Here is a 12,640-nt window from a genome sequence, read left to right as displayed (position 1 = left end):
ACCTTGTCATTGGAATTAAATATTCATGATAAAAGGTTTGAAAGTATACAAGCTTGAAAATGTTAGTGTGAAAGGCTTGTCTGAATGTGTTTTGTAGCATGCTTTGTGTTTATATTGGTCTGTCATGCACATGAACTAATAATTCTTATGTTAAATGTTATTTTCATTGTAAAGTAAAAACCAACATTAACTTTAAGTGAGGTTATATTAAGAGTAAGTGCATTATGAATTTAAAGTAATGAACTTCAATAGTGTAATAAATCCTGATAAAAAATATGTAAGGCAATTTTGTTAAAAATCTTTTAAGTCTACCTAGAACACTTGACCATTTAATACTTTCTTCAATTTCTGCAGGTTTTTTCCTTAAAGATAAAATTATATTAGTTTCTGGCTTTCTGGGTGTTTTGTGAGGGAGTGGATAAAGAGGCTTAAATTCCCACTGGTTACTTTCCTGTTTCCAACAGCGGACTTGTCTCAGGTTTGGCCAGAGGCAAATCAGCACTTTAGTAAAGAGATAGATGATGAAGCAAACAGCTATTTTCAGCGAATATATAATCACCCACCACATCCAACCATGTCCGTTGATGAGGTGAGTATCTAGGATGATGTAATTATTCATTGTTTAGGCAAATCTTAAATGCCCTTTTCAGGTTTTTAGAAATTCAACTCCGTGTTTTGATATGTCTTTGGATTTCTTAAAACCTTACATTTGTCTCAGATGGACTTCATTTAATCTCAAATTAAAGTCTTTCAGGAAGTACTGATTGTTAAATCGGTTCAATCAAGTTTTCTATTAAGAATATTTGAGGAAGACTTTTAATAGTAGTTTGCTTTATGTGTGTTTTGTTTTTTTCTTGCTTTTTTTCAGGTATTAGAAATGCTTCAGAGGTTTAAAGACTCTACTATAAAGAGGGAACGAGAAGTATTTAACTGTATGTTGAGAAACTTGTTTGAAGAATACCGGTTTTTTCCCCAGTACCCAGATAAAGAGCTACATATAACAGCCTGCTTATTTGGAGGGATAATCGAAAAAGGACTGGTCACTTACATGGCACTAGGTCTGGCCCTGCGATATGTTCTTGAAGCCTTACGCAAACCTTTTGGATCCAAAATGTATTATTTCGGGATTGCTGCACTAGATAGATTTAAAAATAGGTGAGTGGAGATAGGTTTCCTGTGAAGTTTCCTTTTTTCAATATAAGGATCAGTAATAACTATCGTTTATTAACTAATATGTGCCTGGTCCCATACAAAACATTATACGTATGTTAACTAATCTCCCTGTAACGGTATGAAGTAGAAGAGGAAAAATTAAAAAAAAAAATTGATTCATTACAGTAAAGACATAGGAAAGCTATAAAATGAGGTAGCAGGGTTGGTGTGTTGAGGTATGACATATATACAGTGAAAATTGCTCTTTTTAGTTGTACAAGTTTTTTAATTTTGACAGATTTACAGGCTTTTTACCACCACCACAAATGAAGATACTGAATATTTCCATCACCTCCAAGAAGCTTCCCTTTGTCATCAGTTCTCTTTCCCCACCCCCAATCCCTGGCAATCAGACCTGATTTGTCCCTATAGTTTCACTTTTTCCAGAGTGTCAAGTAAATCGAATCATAGTATATAGCCTTTTGAGTCTGGCTACTTTCATTTACTATGATGGCTTTGAGATTCATCTATGTTACTGCATGTTTCAGTAGTTAGTTCTTTTTATTTACTGAGTAGTATTCTGTACGAATAACTACAAATTTTTGGTCTATTCACCTCTTGAGGAACAATAAGTTTTTCCAGATAGCAGTTTTAATGACCCATTGAAATCTAATTTTAATCAAAGGCAGTGTTCTCTCTTGAGATGTAAAGAAGTACAGTTTGTAAGTATTTCCTCCCTCTACCACTGTGTTTTTCTTTTGGCATTCTTTTCAAATAAGGTATTTGGTGGGTAGAATGGGAAAAATGACCTAGACTAGCATATGGAAGAAAGTTTAATAGCATTGCTTCTACTCTTATGTGAAATTATGAATGAATGATTTCGTTGGCAGATTGAAGGACTATCCCCAATATTGTCAGCACTTGGCTTCTATCAATCACTTTATGCAATTTCCACATCATTTACAGGAGGTAAGTGCCTTCAATATCTAAAACTTGTCTGGAAGTTTGAGGGTTTCTCTAGTGGAAACATTCCTAATAGTTCGAGTGTTTGTCTTGCTAGCATGTCATTAAAATTTCTTAATGATTCAAAAACATTATTTGTTGTTCATTTTGTAGCTAGTAATAGGGCATGAAAAAAGTTTTCATTCTTGAGGACTCTTATCAGTAGTATTGTTTGGTTTAATAAAGAATTTATGAACAGACATTTTACTGTTACTAAGGGAATCTTTATGCCTGTAGGCATCTAAACCCTGCCTTATTTAAAAAAGGATTTGGAGAGGGACTGAGGTATAAATCAATAAAATTGTTTCTCTGCTTTAAATGTTAATACAATTAAAAGCTATTACGTATAGCAAGACTTAGATGTTTCTTATTAATACAGCCTTCTTACAACCTGCCTAGATTCCTTTAATGTATTTGTTATAAAGGAGGGAGTTCTTTAGGAAATGGACTCAAGGAATCTACAGTTTTATCTGTCTTCTTGGGTGATTATTGTTGTTCTTGAAATTTGAGAACCGTTGTCGTAGTGTTTCATTTTAGGCTGATTGGTAGACATTATTGAGACTTTTGTCTTGCCTGTGGTCAAAATCCACTTAAAGAGAACAAGAAAGTTGGTTAATCTTTATTAGCTTTATTTTATTTAAATAAAATCAAATTTTTTTACACAAAGCAGATAACTGCCCTTATAAGTTCATATTTTAAAGACTCTCAAAGACTAGAAGTTGAATCTACTTGAAGTTCTAAGTTATAATTTAATCCATTGTTTTCTACCTCATCCTGCTGGGTTTATAGGAACAGCACTTATTGTGATGGCTTAACCTAGGAGACCATGGTGTGGGAAGCAGGAATATATTCACTCAAGGAAGGGGGGAGTTGAGAGGAATATGCCAAAATCAATAGTACTGAAAATTCTACAGGAAAGCATAGTTTGAAAAGGTATGATGGGAGGCCAGAGGCTTACCAGAATCAAATGTTTCAAAGAAGAGTTCTTGGAATTCAGGATTGTAATATAAATAGCTTAAAAGACTATTTAAGAGAGATGGTGTGGTAGTGATCATACAAACATAAGTACTGTTTTGCTTTTCCCAAAAAAGGGAAAGCAGTCTTTATCTTTCTGTGCTTAGTCAATTTAAAAGGCTATACCTTTTTTTTTTTTTTAAAGATTTTTCTTCCTATTTTAAAATGTTCTGTCTTTTATAAAATTATCATATTTGTAGATAGTTTTACTTTGGCCAAGTAAGGACTGTTAAAAGAGCTTCAGGAACCCTTTGTCAGTCCTCTAATTTGTGTGTGTGAGAGGGAGGCTATTGGTTTCTGAAATGGGGTGGGGTTAGCAGGGGAATCTGCCCTGGAATACTCAGTATCATTGTTGATTACCCTGGAATTTGGCTTGTTTTTGGTAATAACTTTATTTAGATGAAACTCACATTGCATTGTCTTGAGGTATTAGGTTTCTCATCTGTGCTAAAAAGATCAGTTTATTATATATTTGAAAGAATTCTTAAGTTCTCATTTATTAAGGGGCTTAAATAAATTTATATGCAGATATTTGGGGCTGCTTTTTTGGAAATTGCTTTGCTAGATTAGTTCTTTTATAGATAATGTGCCAATATTTTTCTTCCCAAGGAGTCCATAGTATCCACTTAATGTGTTAGTGCCAGGATGGGGCAAGGAGTGAGGAGATGAACCAAAAGATGAAAAGATGAAATTATTTCTACCCTCTCAGAAGGGAGAGTTTAATTCAAGTTTTTGGATTTCTCTTAAGACCTCTTTTAATGTGTTTCGCCCTCCCTACCCTTATAGTATATCGAATATGGACAGCAGTCTAGAGATCCTCCTGTGAAAATGCAGGGCTCTATCACAACCCCTGGAAGTATTGCACTGGCTCAGGCCCAGGCTCAGGCCCAGGTTCCAGCAAAAGCTCCTCTTGCTGGTCAGGTTAGCACTATGGTAACCACCTCAACAACCACCACTGTTGCTAAAACAGTTACAGTCACCAGGCCAACCGGAGTCAGCTTTAAGAAAGATGTGCCAGTAAGTAGGTCTTTTTTCTTTTCCAGGATTTGTTTTTATGTTGTCATATATATCCACTAGTGAGCATGTATTTTAATTTTATTATAAGCATAACACATGTCTGTTAACAAGTAAAGACCAGCATTTCTTCCTTTGTATTTCCCCTTCCCATATTTCCCAGAGGCAGTCACTATTTAATACATAGTCTTACCCAGTAAGTCCAAGGCACAATCATACTGTACTAAAGGAATCTATATACATTTTGTTTTGGGATTTGTCAAGCAAGCATTTCAGCTGGTTTGCTTTATGTACTTCATTATTTTTTTAGCCATCTATTAATACTACAAATATAGATACATTACTTGTGGCCACAGATCAAACTGAGAGAATTGTGGAGCCCCCAGAAAATATCCAGGAGAAAATTGCTTTTATCTTCAATAATCTCTCACAATCAAATATGACACAAAAGGTGAGCCTAATGTATAAATCAGCACGAATGTTCTCTCTTTTTTTCCCTAATGGGTTAGGGGGTTTTATTTTTGGAAGTCTGCACTCTTCTTAATACTCTAAAAGTAGAAGGAATAAAATCAAATTGAAGGGAATGTGTATATTCAACATTGGTTACAGTTTTTGTAGATAGTAGTTACCACGAGTTTAAAATGTATTATTTTGCACTGAGTTTTAAGGGTTTTGAAGTAAACTTCATGATCTCATGTTGTTGGGTGTTTTCATCTGTGCTTTTAGATATAACTCATTTCCTCCTAGAGAACATTAGATGTCTGATAACCAAGTGAAAAGACAGTATAAAGAGTGATGTTTGCCTTTTAAGATTCTATCCTAATATAGTACTTCTACCTGCCAATTTTAGCCAATTAGATTACTTAAACAAGTGAATTTTAAGATGAAATGCAAATACCGTATTTCATAATTCCAACGTGCTTCACTGGGGAAAACGTTCCACAAATTGAGACCTTTATTATCCTTTTTTTGGGAAAAGAACTTTGAAACTTACAGATGGTTCCTGGAGATGGAAATTTAGAAAAACATAATTCTGTTATTCAATCTGTTACTGACAGATTATGGATTAATAATTTACTCTCTTTTGCTCAAATAGAGGATAGAGTAAGATGAGGTTGAGAGACTACATGTTTTCTAATTTTTTAGCTGACAGCAGGCATAGTCTTTGTCATCCACAGTTTCAAAGATGATTGACTATACCTGCCATGGAATTGAATGTACTGTATTTCATAGCATCTGTCTTATGTGGAGGAAAGACATAGCTTGGTACTGTAGCATCTAATTTTGCAAGGAGCCACGTGCTATACTATGATTCACAGAAACAAGACCCTTTTTTTAAAAAAAAAAACTTACTGTAATTCTTTGCTTCTCACATCATATTGATTGGTTAGGTTGAAGAGCTAAAGGAAACTGTGAAGGAAGAATTTATGCCTTGGGTTTCACAGTACCTCGTTATGAAGAGGGTCAGTATTGAGCCAAACTTTCACAGCCTGTATTCAAACTTCCTTGACACACTGAAGAATCCTGAATTTAACAAGATGGTTCTGAATGAGACCTACAGAAACATCAAAGTAAGTTGTTGATTCTTGTGTTTCCTTTCTTTGCTTCTTTGAATGTGGAAATACTTGATTGTACAGGTAGATTTTGTGTGTGTGTGTGTGTGCTTCTGCTCTTCTATATATATATATATATATATATATATGTATTTTTTTTCCTTACATGTTTTCCCTGTATCTTACTGTTTTTCCTTATATGCTGTTTCCCTCCATATGTGTGTGTGTATATGTATATATGCTCTAGATTTTGTTTCAAATATAGAACTAAGTTTCATGAACAATTTAAGTTTGTGGACCTATTTCATGTACTCTGTTGTGAAAGTACTGCTATTCTGTATTTGCTTTTTTCATTCCATGGATGTTACTTTTATTCTAAAAATATATATATGGTATCACCCTCTGTATCTTTTTAACCTGCTTTTTGCCCTTCTGAATATTGTTTGCAATATTCTCTTAATTCTAGCCCCTCTTTTTAAAATAGTTTTATAGAAATCCATGTATGGATGTGTACTGCATTTGATATTTAGGTTGTTAATAACAACCTTCACTATTACAAAGATAATGCAGTGAATGTTTTCAGTTTTGTCTTCTGGTATTCAAGTGTCAGATATCTCTAGACTCTAGACGTTATTTGTAGAATTGCTGTTGTGTAGGATCTTCGGTTTATTTTAAGGTCTTACTATTCCTAATGAGCCTGTTCATAAAATTAAAGTATTTTAATCTCCAAACTGTCACTTGTTTCTTAGGAGGAATAACAGAGAAAATAATGTGAGCCATCATAAAGCTGTGATATTCTTTGCTGAGGAACATGGGAATGTTGGCTGGGATCCAGCACTATATTTAAACCTATGGATGGGAATTTTCCCCATTCTTGGTTACGCTGTAGTGCAAAAGAATTCCTTGGCTCTTATCCCTTGCACAGCTGACTATGTGACATTCTGCTGTTGCTCTTTGGAGTTAAGGAACACCACTATATCAGCTTTTATTATCTGGTTTGCTATAAAGGGTGATTTGGATACATGAAATTTTCCAGATACTCTGGAAAATGTGAAAGATTGCAAGAGGTGGCTATATTCCTACCACCTTGAAGGACTTAAAAGTGGAGCTGCAGTCTTCATTTGAATTGAATTTTGGTGTTCAAATTAGATTGGAAGTTAAGTGTCTGCCTCAAACCTAGTTAAAGTTTTTGTAGTTTGATACTTTTCCATAGTTCATGGCACTTTTAACCTTTGTGTACTTCATGAATTTTATGCCATGTATTTGTTTTACCTATTTAAAAAACTAAATGTAAGGACTCTTTAAAGATTTAAAAAAAATGTCACTTTTGGGTAGTGAACATAGAACACATTGATATATTTTGTAGTAGTCTACTCTGGGGTATGATCTCAGAATTGATGGCTTGTTGTTGGGTAGAATCCTTTTAATTAAAGTAGGATAATACAATTCTCAAACTTTTAGTTGAGAATTTTCTTTCATAAGTTCATTCTCATACCTCTTTTAATCCTACATTATTTTAGGTGCTCCTGACCTCTGATAAAGCTGCAGCCAATTTCTCAGATCGTTCTTTGCTGAAGAACTTGGGACATTGGCTAGGAATGATCACACTAGCTAAAAATAAACCCATCTTACACACTGTGAGTTTTGGCTAAAAGTTCATGTACAATTTGAGAATGTTATCTCTAATTATGTCTAAAAGTCTTGATGTTGTTTGGGGCTCTTTTAATTATTATTGGATTTTCATGAGTTTGGCATGAGTTTTGAATCCCTCATTGCATGCTTCTGGTCCCACAACAATTAGCAGGATAAAAGAGAAGCCAGCAAGATGTGATTGTCACTCCTTCCTTCTCATAAGGCAAGGGTCAGATAATTATGTTGATCCTTATTCTGGGATGAGCTTGGCTTAAGGTGCTCTTTTTGGATTTTTGTGAGGGATATTGGAGTATATTCCCAGCTTTTAAAAATATTTTTCTTTTTCTAGGACCTGGATGTGAAGTCTTTGCTGCTAGAGGCTTATGTTAAAGGACAACAAGAATTGCTTTATGTAGTGCCCTTTGTTGCCAAAGTCTTAGAGTCTAGTATTCGCAGTGTGGTGAGTAGATTTTAATATTTTATTGATGGCTAATTTGCAAGAGTTGGTTTGCTTCAGTACAAGCACAAGAGATTATATCATTGGTTCTTATGAACTCAGACCTTGTTCAGTCACTTTTCCTCTGTGGAGCTTTGATTTCCAGTTTTTGAGGCCTGGTAAAATTTTAGGACTGATTATAATGGGTGGCTTTGGTTTTGATGCTTTTTCTGACCCACGATACAGGTGGGAAGCCTTACAGATTTTGTTATGGCCACATAGATAAAAGTGCTTAACTGTTTTAAATAATCTGAATTAAAAGGTGATTTGGGGTCAGTTTAACATAATAGCTTTTCTTTAGGTTTTTAGACCACCAAACCCCTGGACTATGGCAATTATGAATGTATTAGCTGAGCTACATCAGGAACATGACTTAAAGGTAAATTTGTTGCTTCTTTATCCTTTGAAAAATTCTCTGCCTTGAAATTATTTAAACGTAAAGTAAATGTGGAGTATTTTGAGGAAAGCACTACAACAACTCATTTAGAATAGAGTTTGTAATACTATGGTTTATAGTACTATGATTAAAGCTAAAAATTTTCTTTGTATGATTCTAATCAAATATTGGAATTATGCAGTTAAACTTGAAGTTTGAGATTGAGGTTCTCTGCAAGAACCTTGCATTAGACATCAATGAGCTAAAACCTGGAAACCTCCTGAAGGATAAAGATCGCTTAAAGAACTTAGATGAGCAACTCTCTGCTCCAAAGAAAGATGTGAAGCAGCCAGAAGAACTTCCTCCCATCACAACCACAAGTAAGTGGGATAATTGGGTTACCTATCCCTCTACTTATCAAAATCTTATCCTAAATGGTACATCTCAGTGTATGAGTGTGTGTGTATATATATGTATGCATATATGTGTATATGTGTGTCTATATGTAAAAGGTTATAATTGTTCATATAACGTGCTGAAACTTTGTACAACTATCGTTGAGCCTTCTGACTTACTAAGGGAAACTTACTGACATCTAGGTATTGTCTTAACCTTACTGGAATTCATTCTAACAATATGTATGCTATTCTTAACTTAATGTGTTTAGTCAGTTGTTCTTCATATCCCAAGTTGGCACACTTACCCTTTAAGTTGTGTGGGGGTTCAGAAAACAGTTGCATGACATGATCACCTGTGTTATCTTTCAAGCTTGTTGATGGACAGACCAGGTAGACTTGCCAGGATAGTGGATTATTTGAAGGGGATCAAGAGAATTGTATGGGGAGGGGGGGTTGGAGACTTAATGAAAAATTGGGATGTATGGTTAGAATACGCTGGCTTTTCTTTTTTAGTAGCTAGGGGCCATGACCCTCATTGAGTTCTGTGGTTTCGGGCACTCCTGCGGACTTGCTTTGTTTCTAGTATCTATTCTATAAAAACAGAATTTCCCTTGTAACCATTCAGGGTGGGGAAAAATGTAACCTATGACCCCCCTCCTCCCCAGTAGTAATCTAATTAGTGTGTATTAGATAATGACCAGTTGATTCCCAGCTAATTTTGTAGTAAAGCCCAAAGATATGTTCATTTCGGTTCTTATTTTCTACTTTACATTTAGCAACTGCTACAACACCAGCTACCAGCACCACCTGTACAGCCACGGTTCCACCACAGCCACAGTACAGCTACCATGACATCAATGTCTATTCCCTCGCTGGCCTGGCACCACACATTACTCTAAACCCAACGGTAAGTAAACACCACCTTGTTTTCCCAGTTCCTAGTTCTATGACAAGGTGAACTGTTTGGTCACCTTACCTTCCTCTTAACCCTTAAACATGGATTCCTAGTTGTAGGTTTTTGTTGCAGAAAACAGGGTTCAGGAACTAATGTGTATAATAATACAGTTGGGATTGTTTTCTTCTCTAAAAGTAGTCATTGTGATCATTGTGACTGGCCATCATTTATATTAGCTCCTCATATGCAAACCCATAATAGTAAAATTAAGTCAGTGGTAATAAAGTGAGAATCTAAGAAATCCTTGCAGAGGTCAGAAGGCTCCTAATGTATACTGGAGTGTTTTGTTGTTTATTTTTGCTGTCAAGTCACTTCAACCTTGTATTAAGCCACTTCTTTTGGCAGTTAGCTGAAACTGAACTGATTTTTGCATGTGTACATACAGTTTTCAGGCTAAGGCCTTGAAGTGGGACTTAGTACTTTCATTTAAGTGTTTTGGCCTGGAACTGAGAGGCAGTCTGATCTAAGGTCATGTAAAAAGTCTCTAGCCAATCCTTTTTTCTATATTTAAAGTAAGGGTGTATTATAGATGATAATTTATTGGTTATCTTCAGTATTTTATCCTGCTTAAAATTTGTTAATCCAGGTTGAGATAACTTGGAGTTTTCATAGTCCTTGTCTTTCAGAAAGTAAAAAGGTTTACAAGTAAAGGACTGATGTTAATACATGGAACTTTTTTATTAAAAGAAGTTGAAAGGATTTTAAAGAGATTATTTTAACTGTCATTTCAATTTTTTTCCTATAGATTATGGCACTTATTTCTGACAAAAACTAGATGTATGTATTGTGTTTCTCCTTTATATTACTCCCACTAATCTGAATACTTTTTTTGTGCCTGTCATGAATATTTTTAAAATTCTCTCTCTTTCATTTCCAAAAAAATTCAGTAAGTTAAAGGGATGAAGTGAGTGTTAGGGCACAGGTGGGTTTTTTTTTTCTTTTTTTCTTTTTTAAAACTTTACTGAGATATACTTTAAATACTGTAAAATTCACCCTTTTAAATATATAATTTAATGGTTTCTAGTATATTTACACAATTTGTCCATTGAATGTGGACTTTTACTAAAAATGAATGACATCTTATTATCAGGTATCTCACAGGGTATACTGTGTACCCATCTCATTGGTTGGTTTGAAGTAAAAAACGGCATTGACTGGTTAACCTTGAACTAATTCCAAAATCATGGGTGATGTGGTTGCTGATAGAAATGGCATTATTTCATTTAAAATGAGCTGTTGATTTGACTTGTTTTTCCCCACCTAGATTCCTTTGTTTCAGGCCCATCCACAGTTGAAGCAGTGTGTGCGTCAAGCAATAGAGCGGGCTGTCCAGGAGCTGGTCCATCCTGTAGTGGATCGATCAATTAAGATTGCCATGACTACTTGTGAACAAATAGTTAGGAAGGATTTTGCCCTGGATTCTGAAGAATCTCGAATGCGCATAGCAGCTCATCACATGATGCGAAACTTGACGGCTGGAATGGCCATGATAACTTGCAGGGAACCTTTGCTCATGAGCATATCTACCAACTTGAAAAACAGTTTTGCCTCAGCCCTTCGTGTAAGTCAGTTGTTTCCTTGGTGGTATAAAACTCAATAGCTCTTGTCTATTAGTTTTTTTTTTCTTTTGCATAAGCAGTGGACATTACCATTCATTCTAATAATCACTGTATTAGTTAATGGCTTCCTTATTCTTAAATCGTAAATTCTGTGAGGTGAAGAATCATGCATATTTTTTGCTCACTTTTGTATCCTCAACACACAGTGTTTGGCAGACAGCATATATCCAAATAATTGTTGGTTTGAAGAAATGCAGGATTTTGTAAAATACATGCAATAAGCTAAAAATTTCCATTCTGTTAACCCTATCAAAATTTACATTAAAGCAGTTGGAGAAGGACATTGAAAATTATTTAAAGTGATATTGTATTTAAAAACATTCTTTCTTTAAATAACTCAATTATTAGTCTGTGTCTCGGGTATCATGTAACTTCAGTTACAAAGTGTTCATATTATTCATCATATTTACAACAGCCTGATGAATTGCTTAGGGCATGTGGTACTCTCATCTTACAGATGAGGAAACTGATTGTTAGACTCTTTTGAGGTTACTGCTAATGAGTTGGAATAAGAGGCAGAACTTAAAACTTTAACTCATTTGCTGATGCTTTTTTTACTATCCTACACTGTCTATCCAGAGAACACTTTTAAGTCGTTTTCTTTCTTTTTTTTAAACAGACTGCATCTCCACAGCAAAGGGAAATGATGGATCAGGCAGCTGCTCAGTTAGCTCAGGACAATTGTGAATTAGCTTGCTGTTTTATTCAGAAGACTGCAGTAGAAAAAGCAGGCCCTGAGATGGACAAGAGATTAGCAACTGTAAGTTTTTAGTGCTTGCTTTTTAAGTATTTTTTTTCTATTGAAGAAGGTGCCTTATAACAAGAACCTCAGTGACTTCTTTTGTTTGCAGGAATTTGAGCTGAGAAAACATGCTAGGCAAGAAGGGCGCAGGTACTGCGATCCTGTTGTATTAACGTACCAAGCTGAGCGGATGCCAGAACAAATCAGGCTGAAAGTGAGACCTGTGGGCTCCTGCCCCCCTGCCCCCTTCCCTGCCCTGTCCTTGTTTTGTTATATATTCTTGTTGCTTGAGCTCCTCACCAGGACTAGAACAGCAGGGTTAAATGGTTCTGAGAAAGCATCTCACCTCAGTAGCATTTCACTTTAAAGTTTCCTATGGATCAGGTATAAAATTGGATTAGATTTTTCCCCTAAAGTTGATGATGTGCTACTGTAAAGAGTTCATATGACTGTTAGTTTTTGTTTCCCAATTTGGGCTTCCTTTAATCATATATTCTGGTATTTAAATTTTTATTGCTAGTTGCTTATTGGTCCAAACAGGATACCTAGAAATCTGATCATTTGTACCAGCTCCAAAGGAGAATTGTATTGGCATGATCCTAGCTGAGGCATTTTCTAGTGGAAAAAAGTCTTTAATTAATTTACAAATCAGGGTGACTGGCAGGATTCAAGGCAATGGGAACCCTC

The 12,640-nt window shown here is 35.2% G+C and overlaps 1 protein-coding gene and 1 non-coding gene across 10 annotated transcripts in view; both read left to right on the top strand.

Moving 5' to 3' along the window:
* The window catches only part of CNOT1 (CCR4-NOT transcription complex subunit 1), a 133,955-nt gene that overhangs the window by 99,176 nt on the left and 22,139 nt on the right, over positions 1–12,640 (top strand). For 8 of the 9 annotated variants that reach the window (XM_037816186.1, XM_037816188.1, XM_037816183.1 and 5 more), the window contains exons 20-33: positions 465–589; positions 869–1,155; positions 2,043–2,121; positions 3,955–4,185; positions 4,493–4,633; positions 5,574–5,753; positions 7,256–7,372; positions 7,717–7,827; positions 8,165–8,242; positions 8,442–8,619; positions 9,414–9,544; positions 10,857–11,153; positions 11,831–11,971; positions 12,063–12,167. In XM_037816186.1, coding sequence (XP_037672114.1) covers positions 465–589; positions 869–1,155; positions 2,043–2,121; positions 3,955–4,185; positions 4,493–4,633; positions 5,574–5,753; positions 7,256–7,372; positions 7,717–7,827; positions 8,165–8,242; positions 8,442–8,619; positions 9,414–9,544; positions 10,857–11,153; positions 11,831–11,971; positions 12,063–12,167 — 2,201 coding nt within the window. Of the gene's footprint in view, positions 1–464; positions 590–868; positions 1,156–2,042; positions 2,122–3,954; positions 4,186–4,492; positions 4,634–5,573; positions 5,754–7,255; positions 7,373–7,716; positions 7,828–8,164; positions 8,243–8,441; positions 8,620–9,413; positions 9,545–10,856; positions 11,154–11,830; positions 11,972–12,043; positions 12,168–12,640 lie in introns of those variants that run through there. The other variant, XM_037816191.1, reaches the window with a different exon arrangement.
* LOC119519074 lies at positions 6,569–6,708 on the top strand. Its single transcript, XR_005213934.1, has one exon. It is a non-coding gene; the product is annotated as a small nucleolar RNA SNORA46 (small nucleolar RNA).

This window comes from Choloepus didactylus, chromosome 22 (assembly GCF_015220235.1).
Source record: "Choloepus didactylus isolate mChoDid1 chromosome 22, mChoDid1.pri, whole genome shotgun sequence".
Taxonomy (NCBI): domain Eukaryota; kingdom Metazoa; phylum Chordata; class Mammalia; order Pilosa; family Megalonychidae; genus Choloepus; species Choloepus didactylus.
Note: the sequence above shows the minus strand (reverse complement) of the source record. Positions and strands in the feature narration are given on the sequence as shown.